Here is a 24,424-nt window from a genome sequence, read left to right as displayed (position 1 = left end):
ACAGTAGCACTTAGGGAGTTGTCACTTGCGTTGTAATAGCTTCGATATACTAGAGAGACATCTCACTAAGTAAGTTTGGTGGGAATAAGAGGAAATTTCCAAAAAACCCCAATCCTCTCCTCTGAAAACAACGAACAGGAGTGGGGGTGGTCCCTACAGGTGGTGAGTGATAAGTGAGCAGGATGAATGGGATTGCCTTTTGATGGACAGGCAAAGTCCTGAGTGGCAGAAAAGAGGGCATCCAGAGAGTTTCACAAGTGCTCTAGCAGGTTATTCAAACTGTGGACCCTATGCATCCCAGGATAGCCAAGGCTGCAACCCAACACGCTGGTAGACAACAATGTTAGGTTAAAATATCACAAGGCTGGGCACCCTTGGCCCTCTCTAAGGAGGAGGGAGTTAAATTCACTCCATGTACTTTATAATTCCAAAGCTGATTTTTCCAAATTTTTGCTATACAGTGGTGACACACGAATGCAGTCGTTTTGGTTTACCAATCATGTACCTAACAACACTGTTAAACACTAGTGCTCATTACAATAATTTGCTTGCAGATTCTTTGAATTTTGTACATATATTATGAGACCATAGCCAAGCAGAGTTTTTTTTTTTCTTTTCCTTTTTTTTGGGAGGGGGGGAGTTTCGAGGTATGGTCTCACTCTAGCTCAGGCTAATCTGGAATTCACTATGTCGTCTCAGGGTGGCCTTGATCTCCTGGGGATCCTCCTACCTCTGCCTCCTGAGAGCTGGGATTAAAGGTGTGCACCACCATGTCTTTCTTTCAAATGGCTTTATCTTTCATTTCTCTTGCTTGCCTCACCCATCTGAATTGGCTATCTAATGCTGTGTTGAAAAGAAATGAGGACCGCAGGAAGTCCGGACTTCATCTTAAGCAGAAAGGTAAGAGGCTTCACCATTAGCGAGGTCTTTATCATAGGACAGCCCTCATTCTTAGTTCTGCACCCTGAGAGAGGGCCTTGTAGGATGGCTGCTGTTCCTATTAGACCAGCAACTTGGCCACTCCCTGGGCTTTGTCCTTTCAGACATTAGTAGCTAAAAGAACAGAATATCCCCTTCACCAAATCCAGTAAACACTCTCAAAATAAAAGAGCACTTCCTTTGTAACTTATCTCCCTGGCTTCCTACCTTCACCAGGTGCTGATCTATATCTTCCTTACATCTGCCTGCCACTGCTCACCCATGTGTGAGGGGCGTTTGTAAGCTGTTGTCCAGTCTACACCATTTCTGCAATTAGCAGTTCTTAATTTGCATAAGAACTTTCCTTTCCAGCTGGTTTTTATCTTAATTTTTATTTCCAAAGCACAGAAACAAACTGGATGAAATTTGCCCAAACTAAGCTATAATTAGCAATATGTACTTTTTTTTGGTGGAATTCATCTAATGAAAGAGAGTTTTGGTAGTAAGTCCTATAAAATATTGCGGTTTGATAAGTGACACTGCTGTTATACGTTTATGTGTACTTAAGTCCTCCTGTCCTTTACTTGGGATGACCATGAAAGTGACTGTTTACAGACGTCAGTGATGTGCACATTGCAGCTCAGGAATGACAGGCTGCTAATACCCAGGAGGAATGGATGGTATTTTTTGCTCCTTATGATGCATGTTTCTGAGTTAATGACACATCAGGTCACTTTTAAGGTACTAGAATTGACAAACAAATGTTACAGGGTCCTTTTGGAATAAAACTGGTTATGTCTTGATCGTAGTGTTTAACAACTGTAGCTACATTGTCTGACAAGTAAACCTGGCAGCTGCAGAATATACTGTGTATGTTTATAATAGGTATTTCACATGTGATAGGGAGCCTTGTCAGTACTGTATGAGTAATTTAGAGTCCAGCTGGTGTTTTCCTAACTAAATTGCACTTTTCACAGCAGTAGAAAGCTCTGTATTATACCTTGTGCAGGTCTTCATCCTGCCACACATTGACTAGCCTTCTTGCCACACATTGACTAGCCTTCTAACTAGTAACACAAACACTAATGAGAGGACTTTATCTGTAAGAGTGCTACAATACAAATGCAAATGACTCACAACAGCATAATCTAAACTAGTTAGGGCAGCTTTTCATTGTCTTTTGGAGAATCTCATTAAGTAGACTGAAGCTTTTTACTGCTAAGAGTAAACACCATCAGAGCTGGCTCTTCTCTTGTGGAGTTGATATAAATTTGTGAGGGCAAAAGCAACAGCCACAGCTCACTTCTATCTGACTACTGTCCTGAGAAAAACCCTCCTACAAGAGACAGCCTTCCGGGGTCTTTGAATTTGCCTTCATATTAACGTTTTTAAGTCAGTTATGTATGCTAACTAAGGACACAAATAAAGTCTCAACAAAAGCTTTGGAAAGATTCAAAAAGTAATAAAATAGGGAAAAATGCATCTTGGTACCAATTACAAGAATGCAAAAGGAATTTCAAATGGAAAAGGTTATTTTGTCCCTCTCTCCCCATTCCTTCCATAGGAACAAAATGCTGAATTTTGAAGATGATATAATTAACTGAAAAATTTGTATTTAGAAAAAAAGTTAAGAATTAAGTTTCAACTAGTTGCCAAAGTTAGCATTTTGAACCATGGCAAAATATCCCAAATACTAGCACTCTGACTAGCCTATTGCTATATATTTCCTACTACATACTCTTTCCAGTACTTACCTGAAAAGACAGTGGCTTAATGTAAACTCTTGCTTCTAGAACTTAAAAGCTCCAGAAGACTTTAGTTCAAATTACAGCGAGCCATCTCTGCAAATGCACCGGCACTGCACTCTGGCTTGTTAAAGGTCACAGCTGACCATGTGCTATAATGATGCAAAAAGTGTAGAAGGAGTAAATGGAGAAGCAGAGGGAAGAAGGACGTATTCCCAGAAGATACAATATTGTTTTTCTAGATAAACATAAAAAGGAAAATTGAGGCAAAAGGGGCAAACTGTAGCCCCTAGTTCTACCACACCAGAGCCCTGTGGCTGAAGAGAGAAAAAGAGGCTACTGATGAAAAGCATAATTAAATCCCCAAGCGCATAACTGAAGAGAACACTAGGTCATGCTCAAATAACTGGCAATATTTTAATAAAATTGGTTATTCTTCATTTTACTCAACAAAATGACTGGCTTTACCATAACATATTCAAGAATTTGATAACTATTTGATTAAATAAATTTTACCTTTAAAACTAAATGAGATTAAAGGTACTGCATAAGGTTTATCAAAACTTCTGAAATATTTTAAACAAAAAATTTACATTAGATAAGGAATCTTTAGTTAGACTTAATATACAATACAGGATATAACATAAGTGAACATTAAAAACTTGTGTAATGACGACATCAAATAAAAGAGACTGATTGAGAAGGGGAGGGGTTATGATGGAGAATGGAATTTCAAAGGGGAAAATAGGGGGAGGGAGGATATTACCATGGGATATTTTTTATAATCATGGAAAATGTTACTAAAAATTGAGAAAAAATTAAAAAGTTTCCACCACCAAAAAAAAAACTTGTGTAATGAACTAAAAAATGGGATTTTTAAAAACTTCTAAGAAACAGAAAGTAACTAATTTATATTACCTACAGCCTCTAAGACATTTCTTAGTTAAAAGTAAAGTATGTGTTTCATTCATGGTGGCGCCTGCTGGCAAAGGGAGGCAACTCAGGCAATTTAGCTAAGAAGGCCTTCTGAAGAGCTTCTGATGCCTGTGAGAGTGGATTCCTTGGTTCCACTTTCATCCCTATCTGTCTGTTCCCATTCTTCCAGAAACTCAAAGGCTTATGGTAATTTCCAATTTATAAGATAAGTTGAACAAGCTTATCCTTAGATACAAGAATAAAATGCACCTTTATCTCTGAAGCTGTGATGGTGGAGGGGGAAAAAAAAAGACAAAAACTAGAAGGAAAGGCAGGAGTTAGAATGTACACATCTGCACACAGCGTCCAAATTCTTAAGGTTTCATCCCATACATCCGAGTCACTCAAGATTTGCAATCATGATGTCCATAATCTGTTGTTTCAGAGACATTACTCCACCACTGATAAGCTAACAGAAGACAGCAGTAAAAAGAGAAGTGGAATGGACAACTCAGAGAGAGGCAAAAATGCCCAGATAAGATGGGATGAAAGTCTGAAAGTAAACAGCATAAGGATAAGATCAAAGATAGCAGCTACAAGAATAGATACAAGAGAAAAGATATACAAAATGTCAAGTGAGAGGAACTGATGGCTCGTGGTGAGCCAAAGGAGAGAGAGAGCAGGCATTGGGACTAGTTCTAGACTTCAGTGTGGATACTCGAAGGGAGAGAGGCTACATTCACTTACAAGGACAAAGAGCTTTGCAGAGAAAGATTCGCCTGTGGGACATGCTAAACTTGAGCTTCCTTTGAAGTACCACCTCAGAAATAAAGGTATGTTTTAAAGCATCAGCATGAAAGTTTGGGTTCACTGACTATGAGAGTTATAAGAATCTGTATATATGTAGCTAGAGAGATCAGGAAAAATGATATGTCATCTCAAAATTGTTCTAAGTAGTGATCAAATTTGAGGACTCAAAAAACTCCAAAGGCTGTAACAAGTGGTTAATCACAAAAGATCAGGGCAGAAGAGTTTCAGTAGAGGTGAAATGAATGTCTGTCAGGTCCAGATAGGTGGCTATTGAGTGTCTGTACGGAACTTGTGTTAGGGCTTGCGAATACTCAGGAAGCAAACCAATAAACCCTTGTACAGTGTATCCCTCGGTGAGAAATACATAGATTTAAAAACAAAAGAACAGTGCTTTTTTTTTTTTAAGAAGTTGAGCAAAAGGAAAAGGAACCTAAAATAGAAAAGATGGTTTGTTGTTTGTTCTTACAATCTTTATAGACTGTGACTGAAGAACAAGTAGCAGATGAAAGGCTTTACGGCTAACACCAGAGGAGCCAGGTGACATTTGCATGTGGAACACGTGCCCCACCGAAGCTGCCCTCCTGTTCTGAACGGTCAGGCTATGGCACCTCTCCAGCCTGGGCATGGAGAGCAGGATTACTCAAAAGAAAGCAAGCCAAGGAGGCTCCAGACACAGGGACAGCAGAGACAGAAAGCAAAGAGGCAGAATAAGAGCCACGAGGCTTCATCAGCCCTCCCTCTAATCCCCTTGCACTGCCAGGCCAGATTTACAGCTCTGAGGGATTAAAGTATGGCTCTGCAGAAATTTGTTTCTTGAACGTCCCAAATAAGAGACCTACAATTACTGACATTTAGAGAGTAAGTCCCTAACAAGAGGGCCAACTAGCCACCATCACGCTATAATAAAGCTCACTATAAAAGCTGATGAGCTTTGAGCTCACTCGTAAGTAGGAAAGAGCTGCTCAGAAGTACCGTACATTGTAGGAGTGCCTCTAACATGAATAGAACAAAACAGAAACCCAACAAGCAGAAAAGCCCTGCACCTCAACAAGCTCCATCCAGGAAGGAAATAAAAATACCTCTCCCCACCTTCCCCGGAGCTCTTTCACTCTCGGCACCAGAACTCAAGGCAAACATCCTATGTCAGCTTCCCAAGGGCTAGGAGTAGAGAGGCGTGAGCCACCACGTTCAGTTTTTTAATTTAAATAATTTTAGAGACAGATAAACACAAGGTAAGGTCATATGCAATCAAATGTAAGAATAAAGATGTTTGCGTCCCATGTGCTCTTTTTAAAATAAAATAAAAAAAAGCTATCTGAGCAAAATAAGGAGCTAACCAATACAAAAACAAACCTATGTGACCCAGGGAAAAAGGCAGAGGCAAAGAAAATTCACAAGGTGATGAGGCTTGGTGACCAACCCAAGGCAGGCCAGCAAAAGCATGGAGTCAGCGACAAAGATGGGGGCTGCCAGAAGAATGTCTTCAAGGGCAAAGGGGAACTGGTAGATGGCTCAAGATTAATATGAAATTCTATAGCTTCCTTCTCATGCTTGATACGAAGCTGATGGAAAAAAATATATATAACATGCAAAGGAAAAAGAAAAGGCAGGCAATTATGAACTCTAAACAAGAAAGGAAATGTAGATGCAGAATATTGTACAGCATGGTCATAGCCAATAGATACAATGACATTAAGCTTTAAATATGACATAACCAAGCTGTGAAAGACCATAGCAGAGGATAAAAGAAGAGGGAAGTGTATATAAGGATTGGGGGATAGCAGAGGATGATTGGGTCCTAGAAAAATAGGTGTTGTCTACAATTAAATAATCAGGGCTGCAGAGACAGCTTAGTGGTTAAGGTGCTTGCCTACACAGCCTAAGGACCCATGTTCAACTCCCCAAATCCCACATAAGCCAGAAGCACAAGGGGGTACATGCAGTTAAGCGCTTGCCTATGAAGCCTAAGGACCCCAGTTCGAGACTCGATTCCCCAGGACCCACATTAGCCAGATGCACAAGGGGGCGCACGCGTCTGGAGTTCGTTTGCAGTGGCTGGAGGCCCTGGCGCTCTCTCTCCCCCTCCCTCCCTTCCTCCCTCTCTCTGTCTCTCTCTCTCTCTCTCTCTCTCTGCCTCTTTCTCTGTCGCTTTCAAATTAAAAAGTAAAAATTTAAAAAATAATTTTTTTAAAAAGCCAGTCTATTGGGTATGCCTCAAAAAAAATCAAAACAGCTAAATAAAAATTTAATTCAAATGAAGATAAAGATAGAAGCATAATCATTTTAAAAGAAACACTTAAAAGTCAATTCATCTTAGGACTTAATTGTAAATCTTTGATACATTTTGACTTTGACAAAATGTGTTGATATTGCTTTAGAAAATATTTATTTTGTTTTTGATACAGGGTCTCAGACTGTAGCTCAAATTGGTCTAAAGCTCATTAAGTAGCCCAGGCTGGCTTCAAACGTCCTCCTACATCAGCTTCCCAAGTGCTGGTATCACAAGCATGAGCCCCCCCACCTGGCATAGAAAATAATACTTTAGAAAGTTAATTATCTGCTCAAAAGAAATAACCAGACCGTGTACTATCTGTGGATTTGGAAGATGTCACTGATGTCATCATAAGTCACTTTTGAAACCCTCTTCCAAATTTATTTCTTTGTAATAAATATCCATATAAGATAGGATATAATTTTTAAAAAGAATCTGAAAAATATGGAATTTGGGGAGGGAGAAATGGCTCAGCAGTTAAGGAGCTTGCTTGGTTGCCAAGCCTATCACCCCTGATTTGATTCCTCGGTACCTATGTTAAGCCAGGTGCACAATATGGGACATGCAATGGCTACAGGCCCCAGTGCACCCATTCTGTCTGTCTGTCTGCCTGTCTCTCTTTCTTTTATGTCTCCCTCTACTTTCAAATAAATAAATAAATTTTTTAAAACATATGGTATTAGGAATCTTAGAAAGGAAAGAAATTCCAGAGAACAAGAGAATGAGTCTCAGAGTGAGACTAAGTCCAAGTGCCAGCTCTGCTACTGAGCAGTGTTACCTAGTGCAAATGACTTGATCCCAGTGCATCAGTTTCTTCCTTTCTAAACTGGGGGTAGTGGTGATGCCTACCATGTGAGGTTGTTGCAATGATCAAACTGTAATTCACATAAGAGTTCAGCATAATATCTAACACATGAGCCAGGCGTGGTGGTGCACACCTTTAATCCCAGCACTCGGGAGGCAAAGGTAGGAGGATTGCCATGAGTTCAAGGCCACCCTGAGATGTCAGAGTTAATTCCAGGTCAGCCTGGACCAGAGTGAGACCCTACCTCGAAAAGCCAAAAAAAAATGCTGATACTGGGCTGGAGAGATGGCTTAGTGGTTAAGCGCTTGCCTGTGAAGCCTAAGGACCCTGGTTCGAGGCTCGGTTCCCCAGGTCCCACGTTAGCCAGATGCACAAGGGGGCGCACGTGTCTGGAGTTTGTTTGCAGAGGCTGGAAGCCCTGGCGCGCCCATTCTCTCTCTCTCCCCCTATCTGTCTTTCTCTCTGTGTCTGTCGCTCTCAAATAAATAAATAAAAATTAAAAAAAAAAAAATCTAACACATGAGCATTCAGTAAGTGCCAGCTATTTTTATTTGAATAATGCTATGGGACACCAAAAACAAACAAGAATACATGATAGCAAGCAAGTGAAATCCACTTCTGCCTCCTAAAATTAGCCTAAAACTTACCATCCAAGATAGCTGTATAACAAATAGGAGATCCTCCTACCTCAGCCTGCTGAGTGCACCACCTCACCTGGCTTGCTCCCCACCTTTTGATCTGATGCTTGGTTTCAGTATTGCCTTCAGTCTTGCCTCTGACTCTGTATGTTTCTAAAGGTATTTTGATAACATTCATTTATTATTTATGGGTTGTTACCTTGGATTTGGCACTTCTCCCAGAATTTCATCTAACTTGTCAATGAAGTTAATAAAACTGGACAATCCTTTGATATGCGCCCTTAGAGGGTCGGACGGTGAGGGGGCATATCCTTTTCCTCCAAGCTCCATCATTCTAATAAACGACGTGGCCACCTCGGAATGAAAACAAATGATTAGTGATTCTTCATGATTTCGTAAGTGAAACTACAAATGAGCCTATGAAACTGGGCATACTGATATGGTTTTAGATGTGCAGCTGGCATGAAGCTCATTTTATACATCAGAAGCCAATAACTATGGGGACAAGTCCCATGTGAACCCACACTGGAAAGGGTGAGAGCAGTGACACCATATGCAGGTGAACAGTGAGGTGCAAAGTCAGGGGACAGAGAACACAGTCACATTCATCAAAACAGATCACTGACTGCAAAGACTTAGTTTATGAATTCCTTCTTATTTAGATTGAGGACGGGCTATTGGAATCATTATACAGATAAACTCATCCTCAATGTCAACTGCTCTCCTGTCGGAAACAGGTGAATGGTGTGGTAACTCAATATCCCCAAACCTCTGCTTCACTTTTACTGTAACATAAACATTAATACTAAGTATCCTCTGAGCTCCAACTAGCTTTCATGTTCTCAGATTATTTTATCAAGTGTAGCTAAAAGACCTGTTTTTATACTGATAACAACACCTCCATAATGGCTGCCCCTCAGTACCACCATCAAAAATAAAATGTTCTAATGCAGCATTTTCCAAAGTGTTATCTAAAGACAAGGCAAACTAAGAAATACTTGGAAAACATAAGAATAACGAAGTTAACTATTAATAAGTTATAAGCAAATTTCATTTCAGGACTTCCAGAGCTCTTGATAGTCTTAAACTTTATTATCTTACAAATACTTACTCAAAAAGAGTTTAGCAAAGCCAGGCATGGCAGCACATACTTGCCAGCTCAGTACTTGGGAGGCAAAAGTACTGAGAACTTAGTCAGCCTGTGCTATATAGCAAGCTATCTATCTATCTTTCTATCTGACTGGCAAGGCTAGCATTCTACAGAAAACACATACACATCTATATAGGAAGAGACTGGCAAAGCTGAAAGATACAATGAAAAAAGTAAAAATGCAAGGCTGGTGGGCAGAGCAAACATAAGGATCGGAGTCTGAATCCCTAGACCCACATCAAATGGCAGGGGTGGCAGCACACACCTGCCAGCCCAGCACTAGGGAGGCAGAGACAAGGGGACCCTATGGCTTATTGGCTGGTCTAGGCGAATCTGTAAACTGAAGGGTCAGTGACAGGCCCTCTCGCAAGGAATAAGATAGAAAGCTATAGAGGTCACCTGGCACAGACCTCAGAACTCCACATTCATGCACAAAAACTCTGTGTCCACACATATACACATGCATACCACACATACATACATATACAAAGAAAGAAAATTTTAAAAAAGAACAGATTTGGATTTTCTAATGCAGAAATAAAACAAAAACTAACCACTTGAAAGTTGTCTTATTATAGTTATCAGAAATCTACCTTTAAGATACACTGCTCAAGGAGTCTCAAACAATTGTGAAAATGTAACACATCCATACCAAAAAGATAGGCATCTGTTTCTCTTGAGCAGCATGTTTCAAATTAGTGAAGGCTTCTCTTCCCAGTCCTCTATCAGGAATATTGAGAATATGAGCCAGAGCCAAGTCATCCTTAGAATTCACTAGCACGTTCAAATATGAAAAAATAATTTTCTTCACTAGTACCTGTACAACAGAATGTTCAGTTATTTTCTTCATTCTAGTTACCTAAAATCCAGAAGCTCTCTTTATATGCAATAAAAGTGTATACATCATTTAATCACAATACTTAATTCAGTTATTTAGGCAAAGAGAACTGTCATATGAACTGAAAACAGGTTGGATAATCAATATATTCTTTCTTAATAAAATCAATTCAGACAATAAGAAACCATGAAGAATTAATAACTGTCAAAATAGTTGGAAAATTGCTCTTAGAAAATAATGAAAAAGACAGTTCATAAAGGCCTGTCTACTGATGTTTATTCCCCTGCACACATTAGCCAGTAAATAACAGCCAATGACAATGCTCCCAGAAACTTACAGCACAAGCCAACTGGTCACTGGATCCCATGTCTACATGCTTTTGCAATGCCAGATTAGAAGGTCTAAAGTTAAATGTTTATATTTTTGAAGAACTAATAGATACTGATGCTGATATTATCAAATAAATACTGATTAAAATAGAGAAAATAGGGGCTGGACAGTTGCTCAATGGTTATGGCACTTGCTTGCAAAGTCTAATGACCCAGGTTCAATTCCCCAGTACCCACATAAAGCCAGATACACAAAGTGATGTACATGCATTTAGAGTTCATGTGCAGTGCAAGGGAACCTAGTGGCCCATTCCCATTCTCTCTCCCTGCAATAAAAATTAAAATAAATACAATAAACCAAATGTTAAAAAAAAAAAAAAAAAAAAACACAAAGGGCTGGAGAGATAGGTCAGCAGTTAAGGTACTTGCCTACAAAGCCTAATGACCCAAGTTCAATTCTCCAGTACTCACACACAGCCAGATGCAGACAGTGGTGCATGCATCTGGAGTTCATTTGCCATGGATGGAAACCCTGGCACACCCAAATTTTCTGCCTCTGACTATCTCTCTCTGCTTGCCAATAAATAAATAATAATTTCAGAAAATAGCACCTAGTTGATTTTGACATGAACTGACTTCAAGCAGAGTTATGGATCATTCAAGCACTAAGTAAGATTTGGGAGAATTTGACAGAGAAATTAGAATGTGTGTGGGGGTGTGTGTGTGTAACATACTCCTTTTAACTCAAATGATAAACTAGGATATTTGGTAATCTTTTTCTTAAAATTAGCCACTTATATCTATTTGAGGCCTTGTAACTTCTAGTGCTAATGGAGAAGTGATTGCATGAACACAGATAACAATAAAAACACGAGGCAAGAACTTAAAACCAACTGTATAACAATACTGAAAAGCATACAAAAGACAACTGGGAAACTTCATGATAAAACACATACATACACAACTGAAATAAGAGGGTAGAGGACTGGAATCTTCTGATTATTTGAGGCCCTGCAACTTCCAGTAATGGAGGAAATTAAGTGATCATGTAAATCCTTCAGATAACAATTTTCAAATAGTAAATAACACTTAAAATATAATTTTATGATACTAGAAAATGTCATGAAGGTAAACAAAAGCTGAAAGAAGTTTTGATTTTAAAAAAAAAAGTCTCAAAAAGAGTATGAATTAACTAGTGGTTTACTGGTGCAAGATTATGCCCAGGTCTATGGGCTATGGCTACCTAAACAGGGGTGACTAAAGGAGACAGAGATTAGAATTCTAAGAAAGGGATAGGAAACTAGCTGGGAATTTATAAGAAGAAATCTTGGTGTATTGGTTACTTTTTTCCTTGCTTTGGCCAAACATTTGGCAAGAAGTAGCTTCAGGCAGGAAGGATTTGTTCTGCTTACAGTTTCAGAGCATATAGTCCATCATGGTGGAGAGGAGGCAGTAGCAGCAGGCAAGCTGGTCACACTGCATTAATACTTAGGAAGGAGACGGCTCTCTCCTTTTTATTCAGCCCCAGACCTCAGACCCACAGGATGAGTCTTCCCACCTCAACCAACTCAATCTAGAAACCCCCTCATAGATATGCCCTGATATTTGTCTTATAGGAGATTCTAGATCCTGTAAAGTTGACAATACTAATCATCAAACCTGGTCACAAATCAGAACATAAACAGGACAAATGTCTGATCTGACACTAAACTGGACAGTATGGGAGATTCTACAGTGTGTACTAAAACTTCAGGAAGAAATACATTCTAGAAAGATTAGGCTACAAGGAACCAGAGCTAAGAGGTTGAAGGTTGTCTTCAGTGAATTCATTCCTCTACTGAAGCAGCAGAGAAAAAGAAGCCTGGGAGGGGTTCAGGGTAAGAGCTTGAACTGAAAAATTCAGGTGAAGTCAAAGACAATCAGAAGGCAATGGGAGAGCAAGTTCCATCCACCCCAAGTCTTTGGCTGATCACCAAACATAGCAAGCCGAAGGGAGACTTATGATAGCCAAGCTAAAAAAAAAAAAAAAAAAAAAAAAAGCCTGAGGCTGAGAGATGGCTTACTGGTTAAGGCACTTGCCTGTGAAGCCTAAGGACCCAGATTCAATTCCCCAGTACCCATGAAAGCCAAATATACAAGGTGATGCATGTGTCTGGAGTTCATTTGCAGTGGCTAGAAGCCCTGACACACTCATTCTCCCTCTATCTGCCTCTTTCTCTATCTCTCTCTCAATAAATACATAATTTTTTTTTAAGTTGCAAAGAGAAGCCACGCAAACAGTTATCACCAACTGTATATCAATGGGAAGAGAAAGTATGATGCTGGCATCCAGGCAAGCACATGGCCTCCTAGAAAAAGAAGGAAAAACTCCTCAAAAAAACATGACACAATAGACAGCCATTACAAAACATTTCTCCGTTTTTCTAAAAAATCATTAGACAGACAGTAAAAGAGAGAGCACAATGCCAACTCAGCATAAAAAAAAAAAAACACTCCATACAAATTATTACCAAATGGACAAAGCTGTAGGACCTAGCATATCAAATATGATGCCTACTATAAATTATGCTCATGGAAGTAAAAAGAAATGTTTCATGAATTAAAGGAGTTCATGTTATCAATAAACTAACAGAGAATCTGTCAGTAGGAAAACAGATATTATCTAGAAAGCAAATTTAGAGATAAAAGTATGATAAGTGAAACGTACTTTGCTAGAAGAATTCAATAGCAGTTTGGAAAGTAAAAAGAAATAATGGGACATCAAGAAGAACCAAGAATTTCTATGACAATTTAGAGGTCCAACTACTTCCCGGGAAGGATTAGAAAGAACTAGAAAAACTATGATGAAATGATGGCCCAAAGCACCCAAAATTGGAAAAACATCAGCTACTCAAGTAGGGGAAGGGAAATGTGCAATGAAAATCACTCATTATAATCAAACTCTGACAAGAGGGGGATAAAACTTTGAGATCAGATTAAAATAATATATTCCCTACAGGGAACCAGGATAAAGTAAATAGATCCCCAAGGAACAGGTAAGCCAGAGGACTTTAGAACAGCATGTTAAACATATGGAGAAATAATTTTAAGAAATAATATACATTTGCAACCACAACTGACTAGTATTTATAAACAGAGAAATATGTACCTCAGTGGGCTAGAAAGGAAGCTCTATCAAACCTACCACAGCTGAAGAGACAATGCCAAGGAGATGGTAGAAAGATATTAGTGCTGCTCTCATCTCTGGCCAGAGAAACTTTTCTATGGAGGTGGCTACAAATACTGAGAGTCAAACCCCTCAAAATGCTGAAAATAAAGAGGCTGTTGAGAGATTAGCACTAATAAGACATCTTCATCATGATCTCCAAGGCTCAGAGGGCATTGAAGATAAGGGCAAAAAGAATGTAGGAGCCACAGGGTAGACAGTACTTTGGTGCACTATTCTTCAGACAGGAACTGACCGTGTATTCATACCTCACAATGGATGCCATTAACAACACAAGACGTGCACAATACTGACACCATCAACATACTGACAGAGATGGCGAAGGAGAACAAAAAGAATGAGACTTCAAAGCAGGACTACTTGGAAAGAGGAGTGAGTCAAGTGAAATAGGAGTATAGAAATGGCAGAAAAACAAGGATGAGAAGAAGGAATCATGATCAAATTACAGTATGTCCATATATTAAAATTCTCAAATCTCAGGTATACACAAATAAAAATCAGCTTTGAGATTTCTTCTAACATTTTATTAAATAAAGTATAATACAGTTCAATGTCTGTCAGTCTTTATTTTCATAACAAATCAGAAAATTTCATGTGATCTATAATACTAACATACCAATTTTAACTTCACAGTACAAAAGTCTGTCTAAAACAGAAATCTCTTCTTTATTCCTTTGACATTTTGGAAGAATAAAACCATTTGCCAAAAGTCAAAGCAGAGAGAAAGCAGTGTTTACATTGTAATAAGAAACGTTTTAGGGCATGTCAGGATGGCTGAGTGGTCTAAGAAACGTTTTACTTTTCCCACATTTAATTTAATCCAATGTCGGTTTCACTGTTTGCTGCTGTCCAAAAATAACAAGGGCTTGCTAATACACATATCCCTCACTGTGTTCAAAATCGGGCTCTCCGTTTCCACATCTGCAGCTTGCTCTTCAAATCTGACACATTCCATACCTCTGGTGGGTGCTGCTGGGCAAACATCAGGGGAAAACATCCTAGAGTCCTCACAGACGTAATGCTTCTTTTAACTGAAGGCTGCAATTCGACAAGTATCCCTATCATTGTGGTCTGATAACATGGCTTTTATGGTTTCCCCATTATTGCCTGTGCAAGTGGGTTTTAAAGAGGCTCTTTGGAAAAGCAGTCCACATAAGTACAGTTATACTGTCCAGAGGCAAGGGCCAAAAACTGCAAAAAAAAAAAAAAAAAAAAAAAAAAAAGCCCACAATGCTGACACTTCAGCAACATACAAAAAGAAAGAAGACTATTTGATTTATTTAATAAACAGATGCTATCAATACCACAAACTACTTGCAATGTCTCTTTAGAAGTTGGACAATTTTATTTAAGTTTCTTGACAGTTCCAAATTTCTTTTCTATTCCTTTAATTCTTACTGAGATGCAGATACCCAACCTAGTTTAAAGAAAGTCAGTTTTTTCTAAATTGAAATAAAATTACAACTTGCACAGACACTGGTTTTATTTGCCTTGCTAACACAATAGAAGCTTATATATGATGACAAAAATACTGGATAAGAACAAATATATTGGTACACTATTCTAAAAAATATTTAGTTAGTTAGTTATGAGATAGGCAAAGAGATGCAGTGGGGAGGGAGGAAGAGAATGGGCATGCCAGAGCCTACTGCTATTGCAAATGAACATCAGATGCCTGTGCCACTTTGTGTATCTGGCTTTATGTTTTTCTGTTGTTGTTTAGTTTTGTCTTTCAAGCTGGGATCTCGCTGTAGCCCAAGCTGACCTGCAATTCACTATGTAGTGTCAGGGTAGCCTCGAAGTCACGGCGATCCTCCTACCTCTGCCTCCCAAGTGCTGGATTAAAGGCGTGCACCACCACGCCCAGCTTATCTGGCTTTATGTGAGTAGGTAATCAAACCCAGACCATAAGGCTCGGCACTCAAACGCTTTTAGCCACTGAGCCATTTCTCTAGCCCCCGCCCCCGTTTTTTTTATATACCTAATGAATTAGAGAAGGAATCTTATCCTATATTACCCTTCATTATGTCAGAATTTCTAAAGCAGTACTATAACATCTTAGAGAAAATAAAATAAGGAAAAAAATTAGTCCTTATACACATTCCATTCTTCCATTTGAGGATTATGGTATGCCACTAGTAAGCATATTTGGTCATCAAACTTGATCTATGTGAGACAACAACCTGAAAAGCCACTTTAATATTTTTGTTTTTGTTTTTGTTTTTGTTTTTGTTTTTCGAGGTAGGGTCTTACTGTAGCCCAGGCTGATCTGGAATTCACTATGTTGTCTCAGGGTATCCTTGAACTCACAGTGATCCTCCTACCAATGCTTCCTGAATGCTGGGATTAAAGGTGTGTGCCACTACACCTGGCTAAATTTTTAAATATATGGACTTCTAAAAATATCTTATAAACAGATAAACCAGAAACTCTAAGTAACACAAACATAGCTAAGAGGGTAGCTATGACTTCAATGGTCCTCAGAAAATTAACCCACCAACTAGAGATAGATAAAATTCTATTAGAAAACATACTCCACCAGAAAACTCTTATATCATAAATAATTTCAGCAAAATAGCCAAATAAAAATTAACACCAGCACTCAGGAGGCAGAGGTAGAAGAATTGCTGTGAGTTAGAGGCCAACCTGAGGTTACATAGTGAATTCCAAGCCAAGTTGGATTGGAATAAGACCCTACCTCAAAAAAAAAAAAAAAAGACTAAGACAAACAAACAAACAAAATCAGTAGCCTTGGGCTGGAGAGATGGCTTAGCAGTTAAGTGCTTGCCTGTGAAGCCTAAGGACCCCAGTTCGAGGCTTAATTCCCCAGGACCCACGTTAACCGGGGGCACACGTGTCTGGAGTTCATTTACAGTGGCTAGAGGCACTGGCATGCCCATTCTCTCTTTCTCTCTCTCTCTCTCTCTTTCTCTCTGTCTGTTGCTCTCAAATAAATAAAAATAAACAAAAAATTTTAAAAATCAGTAGCCTTCTTACATATCCATAACAAACATGCTGAGAAAGAAACCTGAAAAACAATCCCATTCAAAACAAAACAAAAATTGAAATAAACCTAACCAATGAAGTCAAAGATCTATATAATGAAAATTCACAGGATATTATTTGGAAATCCATTTAAAACACTGAAGAAAGAAATCAAAGTAAATACTAGAAGACGGAAAGACTTCCTATGCTGATGGATTTTAAAAGTTAATATAAAAATGGCTATACTACCAAAAATAATCTAGACTCAATGCAATGTCCACCATACTTCCAAAGTCATTCTTCACAAATTAAATAAAAACAATCTTAGAAATCACACAGAAGCACAAAAGACCTGGATAGGCAAAACAACTCTGAGTAGAAAGAACAATGACTGAAAGTGTCAGCATACTTGGTCTCAAATTGTACAACATAACCACAGTAATAAAAACAGCATAGCACTGGCCCAAAAGAGACACATAAATCAATGTAATAGAGCAGGGGACCCAGATATAAATTCATACAGGTATAGCCACTAAATTTCTGACAAAAATATAAACTGGAAAAAGGCAGCTGCTTCAAAGTATTATGCTTGTAAAACTGGATATCAATATATGGAAGAATGACACAAGATTCCTAAATTGCAAACAGATCAAAGATCCAAATGTAAGACCTGAAGCTCTAAAACTGACAGAGGAAAAAGTAGGGGAAAATACTTCAAGACATTGGCATAGGAAAGCACTTTCAGAATAGGACCCCAGTTGCTCAGGAAGTAGTGGGATGGTGATAAATATGTTCTTTTAAAATGGAAACTGTTTAACATGGGACTTCAAAAAACATCAATCTCAGCAGTGTTTCCTGAAAAATGAAGAAAGCAATTCATCAGATGTGTCAACTTAGTGGAACAAATGGTTCTAAAAGAAGGATCATATTTTTACAATATATGGACTAGGGCTGGAGAGATGGCGTGGCAGTTGAGGCGCTTGCCTGTGAAGCCGAAGGACCCATGTTCAACTCTCCAAGTTCCACATGAGCCAGACGCAAGATGACTCAAGTGCACAAGGTCATACAAGCACACTACATGTCTGGAGACACACATGTCTAGAGTTTGACTACAATGGCTGGAGGCCCTGGTGTGCCAATTCATTCTCTCTCTCTCTCTCTCACACACACACACACACACATAAAAAAAAAAAAAAGTTCAAGCTGGGTGTGGTGGTGCACACCTTTAATCCCAGCACTCAGGAGGCAGAGGTAGGAAGATCGCCATGAGTTCGAGGCCACCCTGAGACTTTAGTGTGAATTCCAGGTCAGCCTGAGCAGGAGTGCAACCCTACTTCAGAAAAAAAAAAAAGTCCAGTCTGTTGGGCTTGCCAAAAAAAATATATATATATGGAATAATTTTACTGATTTTGTCACTACTCTCAAAATCTTATTAAATCTAATCATATGATACTAATCATAGAAACTTTCATAAACATAACTATTATATTAGTGAAGGTTACCACAGGTACTTAGCTACCTAGAGTAATATTCAGCTCGAGGTAAGTTTTATTGGACCAAACCTGTACATCTTTAGAAGTTTGCTTGCATGACAACTCTGTTATAAGGACTCTTGATAAATCAACTGTAGAACATACTCTTCCTAGGATCAACCATCTAAAACAGAAGATATGAAGTTGACCAAATAAAGAGACCAACAAATCTAACAACCCAGCATTCCATACTCTGGTATTTTAACAACTATGCTTGGCTGTTTTTGGTTACCTGGGCCAAAACCATGAGGACCCAGATGAGTATGATACTCTTGCCAGCCTCCAACATTTTATTCTTTGCAAATATACAGTTCTATTTAAACTATTTAAAATGCATCAAAATCACAAAACATTCTTATGTCTAATCAAGCACCAAATTCCTTATGATTTGGAGGGGACCATATCCTGCTTTAGTTTAATGATAGCTTGCCAGTACCTTTTCACAGTCCTGACTGTGTTTCCTTGGTGATGTTGGTGTACACAGATTGGTTTCATCATCAACTGCATCAACTGCACACTCGTTGCCACACAGAAAATCCCGTAGCTGCATCTGTAAGAAACTTAGGGTCATAAAGGCATAGGAAAGGAAATAATATGACACATTGGCTACTAAGAAATCTTCACATTCAAAGGTCACTCATGCTCCAGGTCAGACGACTGCTTGCCATTTGTTGGCAGTCATTAGTGATAAGTGGACTTCAGTTGACAAATCAGCAAGACACTCTCTTTTTATATATTCTCACAAATCCTTGTATTTGACTGGTAAGCTGTTATCTTGGTTGAGGATAAGATTTTCAGGTTGCTGTCCTCTTCTTCTCTCACAATGTATTTAAGTTTTTGCTAATAATAAATGCTTAAAAAGTAAATTAAATAATAAATTATAGCCAAAAAAGTAATTTTGTAGGAATTTTACCAGGGTATGTCTACCAAGGTATGTATCTTTCTTAATATAGCCTGGAAGTTATCCCAACACTATGATCAGTAGAATGAGGATTCTCCCCAGTTCTGCTGTGTGTGATGACAAATCATCGTGTATATAATTACATCCTCATAATCTGTCTTCCTTTCTTGCTGCCACTACTGTTTTCATGTGAAGTCCTCCAACTCTAACCTCCAAGTTTGTTAACTTTTCCTTTATTTCTTTATATTTTTTTTTTCTGGTCTTTTTTATTTATTTATTTTGCTTGATTTTCAGAACAATTTGGGTCTGAATTTACCTGTTGCAATGGGAAATCTCTTCTTAAAGTTATAATGAAAATGGCTTATTTTTTCATGAAAGTTGGATGGAAGACTGGAGAGATGGTCAGGGGGTAAGGCACTGGCAATGGCTAGAGGTCCTGGTGTACCCATTCTCATTCTTTCTCTCCTTGCAAATAGCTAAATATTTAAAAAATTGAAAGGACGTACTTGGAAGTATTTATTTCTTTATTATTACATAGGAAGTTTCTCTGCTTTATATTTTCATATTTTCTTGTAATCTTTTATAATTTTTATACAATCTTTTATCATTTTTATAACTGGTTATTTTATAACCTTATACTTTAAAAAACAGGGGGAAAGCACCAGGAATAGATGGTAAGACCCTATTGCTCAAGACTCCATATACTTGGGCTGGAAGGCCACTGAGAAATCTTGCTGGATCTGAGCTGATAACCTCCTCCATGTAGACCAGCTGACAGAAACCTGGAAGCCATTCTGCACGCAGTTCAGTGGGGAGAAAGAGAAATCACCAAGGTAGATACTTACCAGTGGACAATGCAAGCCTTATAATTGGCCAACCAGGCCAAATGAGCCAACGGGTGCAATAGTGGCACATCTGTCATGGGGGAAACCAACTGCCCTCTAATTGGACTGGAGACCAGCTCCATGGGAAGGGAATACACCCCTGATACTGAAAACTTAAAACAGGGGTAGTCATGAGCCCCAGGGGTGTAACGTCTGCTGTTGTCTGGCCAAATGTATATACTATGCTTATCAACCTGCCCAGTAAGCACTTCTGTTAATGTTTACACCCTTATATTAATGCTACTCTCAATACTTTTGGTAGCAAATCTTCTCTTTTAAAACGGCAGTGACCTTGGGACAACTCAGAAGGTATCATGGTGATGGAAAGAAATGTTCGCAGTGCTCAGTACTGCAAAATCTGTATCACACCTTCCAAGGCTCAGGGTCTAATGTGGAAGAGGTGGCGTAAAAAATGTAAGAACCAAAGGAAGGGCAGGACTCCCTACAACATGCTCCCTCCAGACACAAAATGGCCTGGATATCCATGGCCTCACAGTGCCTTGACACTACCTGCATAAGACCATCATAAGAGGAGGAACAGATCAAGACATCAAAAGTAAAAGAGAGACTGATTAAGATGGGGAGGGGGTATGATGGAGAGTGGAATTCCAAAGGGGTAAGTGGGGGGAGGGAGGGTATTACCATGGGGTATTTTTTATAATCATATAAGTTAATATAAAATTTAAAAATTAAAAAAAAAATGGGGAAAGTAAGTTGATTGGACAGTCAGCTCATGCAGAAAGAAACAGTTCAAAGTCACAAATGCTGAAATCCCTGTACAGCAAGGTCCTACTGTCACGGAACCTCAGTAGATGAAACCTGAACTATTCCAATAACTGCAGCTGTCAGCCTGCATCTAATTGCTCTTGGTGAGAGATTTCTTGATTTTCCCCTCCACAACTTCCAGAGAGAACAGAAGAAAATACTTTCCACACAAGCTGTTAGCTTGAAAACAAAGCTTCTTCCTTATCTTTTAGAACATGCTAATTTCACTTAAGGATTGCCCATTTGACAATAGCAATAAGCTTTTATTGGCATCCCTAAGAGCCAGCCCACCTGTCCATTATACCGAAAGTAAAGTTTGAAACAGCAACAGAAAAAGAGGATGGGGTAGGGAAGGGTGCTTTTGTCTTTGGAAAGAAATTTTCAAAAGCACATGTTGTCAATAAAATGGATGGAGTAAAATCTAGCTGTATAGTTGGTAACCACAAAGTGTCCACAGTCAGGGGTCTTTGCACCATATGGGCTTGGAGGGTTCCAGAAGGTTTCCCGTGCTAAACAAGAGACCACTGGTCTGGTCCCTGACTGCTTCCACGGTGAGGTGATGCTGTGTGGCTTCCTCGATGTTCTGAAGCTGGCGGCTTTCCCACCGCCTCACTCGGTCCATGGCAGCTGCCAGCTTCGCTGGGTCTCGCCTTCTCCTGCCGCCTGGGTGGAGCATCCAGAACCACCCCAAGCTCCGAGGCCTGCCTGCTGAAGACTGGGGTTCCTGGGCCCATGAGGCCGATGCGGGCAGGTCTTCTGCTGGAGCAGACCCTGACTGCTCAAGGGGCCTCTGGGCAGCTCGGGGGATGGAAGCCGTCCTCTTTCTGGAGGCAGCTGTGGAGCTCATCCCTGCAGTGAGGATGAGGAGGTCCTGCGAAGGGCGTGCATCCTCCGGGGCATCTCCCAAACATCTCTGGTGGCAACTCGGAGTCGCTTGCTCTGGAGTGCTGTGCTGTCTTACCAGCTTTCTCAAGGGCGGCCGCATGGGGAAAGAAGGGCTCTCCTCCTGCCCAGGGCCTAAGCCTGAAAGCTGCACCTCTGACCGCATTCTGCCTCCCGCCAGCGAGGCGCTGCTGGGCAGCTTGCAGTACTCGCCCATTAGAACGCAAGGCCTTGCAAGCATCCATCCCCGAGGCGCCACATGGAGGCCTCTGCAAGAGCGGGCCTTTTCCTTTGAGTAAGGTCTCGCAAGTCTTAATTTATGAGTAACGTGTTACATGTTTGCTGGGCAAGTGCTGCCAACTGGGGCATCCTTCCCTGGCTGCTGGGAACCCTGAAGGTGGGTCGTTGTTTCCCTTCTTTGGGGCTCAGCTCTGACAAGTAACGGAAGTAACGGAAGGGCAAATGGCCTCAGTGCTCAGCGCATAACAGTGAGAAACACACAAGGTCCCACCATCACCTACTGAGGCCCAAGAAGTCATCTGACATTCTCCTGTTCCTCACCAGCAGGAAGTCAGTCAGTCCGCTACTTCTTGGCGAGGTCGGGAATCTTGGCAGCTCACTGAAAGCGTTTACTGATCGTGCTCAGGATCCACAAATCGATCAGTGTCTGTGTTTCTGAGAGCTACAGTACCCCTAACCGGAGGTCTCTGCTGCCCTGTACCAAGAACTCACAGTTCACGGGAAAGCAAGTCCTGCCCCCAATCTCTCTACTTGACACTCCAAGTAGAAGCCAGAGCTTTTATGCACCCTCAGGAGAGGAATGGAAAACTAGGAGTACAGGGGAAGGGACTCTGTTCATCACCCCATCTTTGTGTATCCATTGAAATTCCTACCTTATTTAAGCTGTAACCAATAATTTGCCAGGACTGTGAAAATTCAAGATCATGAAGAACTACTTGGAATAATCTGTTAGGTAACATTAAAGAAAATTAGCACATGTTAAGAGTTATATTTAGTGTATTCTTGAGCAGTCAATTTAGGAACTTATTTTCCAGTCCAAGTTTTATTCCTTATTAAAGATCAAGTCGTTGATGCTCCAGAGTGTGGTGTTATTTTCTTCATGTACTACCAGCTGAGCAGCTTCCATTTAATTTTTGGTGTTCTCAAAGCAGTTATGTTGACATATGCAGACACACTTCACCAGAAAAAACCTGAATTCTGTACCCATATGTATCTCATACTTTAGGGTGATCCAGTCAAATGAGGGAACTTGTAAAAGAACTTAAGTACCAACAGAGGACAAGATAAAAAGCGTGCCCAGGAATCTCAGGTGTATTACATTATCATGGGACGTTGTTGTTCACACAATCCAGTGCTTATGTATGATTAGTCTCTTTAAATTAGAACTATGTGACAGTAATCAAACTTCATCTCTACTAACAAGCAACTGAAAAAAATATTCCTTCACAAGAGTTGTTAACCTGGTGCAGGTGCATGTACAGATATGCATATGTCCTGAGGTTCTTCTAACAGGGCAAAGGTTTGCATCATAGACCAAGGAGGTATAAAGACAATAAATAAGTTATCCCAACATCCCTTCTCCATTCCAGTTTCAGACTTTTACTTTTATCCTGGCTCCATTAGTGCCTACAGTAAAGACTATAATCTCTACTATCCCTCAACAAAGCTCTGAGCAAAGAGATGGAAGCGAAAGAGCCACCTCTCCTTAAAAGTACAGCATCATTTCTCATTATATCCTGCTTCCAAGAACGCCCAAGTGATGCCAGGAGCTTCAGCGGCCATCTTGGACATGGGATGTTCTGGCAGGCACAGGCCAACGACTCAGCTCAGAGGAAAGGCGCTGGTAGCAGTCCCCGTAGTGCAGTTTTAGGCATCTTGTATGGAAAGGTCAAACAAACTCAAACTTTCTCTAAGTTTACAGTAGGAGTTTCTGTTACAATTCCACTTTACTACCAAGCGTATTTTAGACAGTCTGAATAATCCTACAAAATAGTATTTTCTTTAAATTGAGCTGTTATCAACAATTTAATTACTATTATATTGGCACTCAGAAAATGTTAATTATTTCTGACATTTCAAACAAAGCACATGTACAAATATATTCTAAAACACCTGGTTGGGCTGGAGAGATGGCTTAGCGGTTAAGCGCTTGCCTGTGAAGCCTAAGGACCCCGGTTTGAGGCTCGGTTCCCCAGAACCCACGTTAGCCAGATGCGCAAGGGGGCGCACGCGTCTGGAGTTCGTTTGCAGAGGCTGGAAGCCCTGGTGCGCCCATTCTCTCTCTCTCCCTCTATCTGTCTTTCTCTCTGTGTCTGTCGCTCTCAAATAAATAAATAAAATATTTTAAAAAAAACAGCTGGTCAATCTAATATGAACAAAACAAACTAAGGCATGCTACTTACTTAGTTTTTAAAATTCATACATTTTATGTAGCATTTTTATTTCTCCTTACTTAAGAGATGTTATTTTATTAGACTCACAAAAATCTTCCAAATTGTCATCATGCCCCACAAAATAAATAAGCCAAACTTAGCTTTCCAAATTAAGCCAAGCTAATCACAACAAAATGCACTTTACTTTTCTTAAAAATGAACATGCTTGGGCCTGAAGAGATGGCTCAGTTGGTAAAACATTTGCCACACAAGCACAAGGACTGAGTTTGGACACCCAGCGCATACATAGAAGTCAGGTGAACATGGTGGTACCCTCATAATCGCAGAGCTCAGGAGGCCAAAATGGTATTCCTGAAGCAAGGTGGCCAGCTAGACTAGCTGAATCAGTGAAGTCTGTGTTCAAGTGAGAGACTCC

At 39.9% G+C, this 24,424-nt stretch overlaps 1 protein-coding gene across 5 annotated transcripts in view; it reads right to left on the bottom strand.

Annotated features, from left to right (window-relative positions):
• LOC101599316 (PARP1 binding protein) overlaps positions 1-24,424 on the bottom strand; it is a 70,861-nt gene that overhangs the window by 22,038 nt on the left and 24,399 nt on the right. For 3 of the 5 annotated variants that reach the window (XM_045153234.1, XM_045153231.1, XM_045153232.1), the window contains 3 exons: positions 18,600-18,713; positions 9,906-10,070; positions 8,303-8,457 (listed from right to left, as the gene is read on the bottom strand). In XM_045153234.1, coding sequence (XP_045009169.1) covers positions 8,303-8,457; positions 9,906-10,070; positions 18,600-18,713 — 434 coding nt within the window. Of the gene's footprint in view, positions 1-8,302; positions 8,458-9,905; positions 10,071-18,192; positions 18,288-18,599; positions 18,714-24,424 lie in introns of those variants that run through there. The other 2 variants (XM_045153233.1, XM_045153235.1) reach the window with 2 other exon arrangements.

Source organism: Jaculus jaculus, chromosome 6 (assembly GCF_020740685.1).
Source record: "Jaculus jaculus isolate mJacJac1 chromosome 6, mJacJac1.mat.Y.cur, whole genome shotgun sequence".
Classification (NCBI taxonomy): domain Eukaryota; kingdom Metazoa; phylum Chordata; class Mammalia; order Rodentia; family Dipodidae; genus Jaculus; species Jaculus jaculus.
The sequence above is the reverse complement of the archived record's forward strand: the minus strand, read 5'-3'. Positions and strand labels throughout refer to the sequence as shown.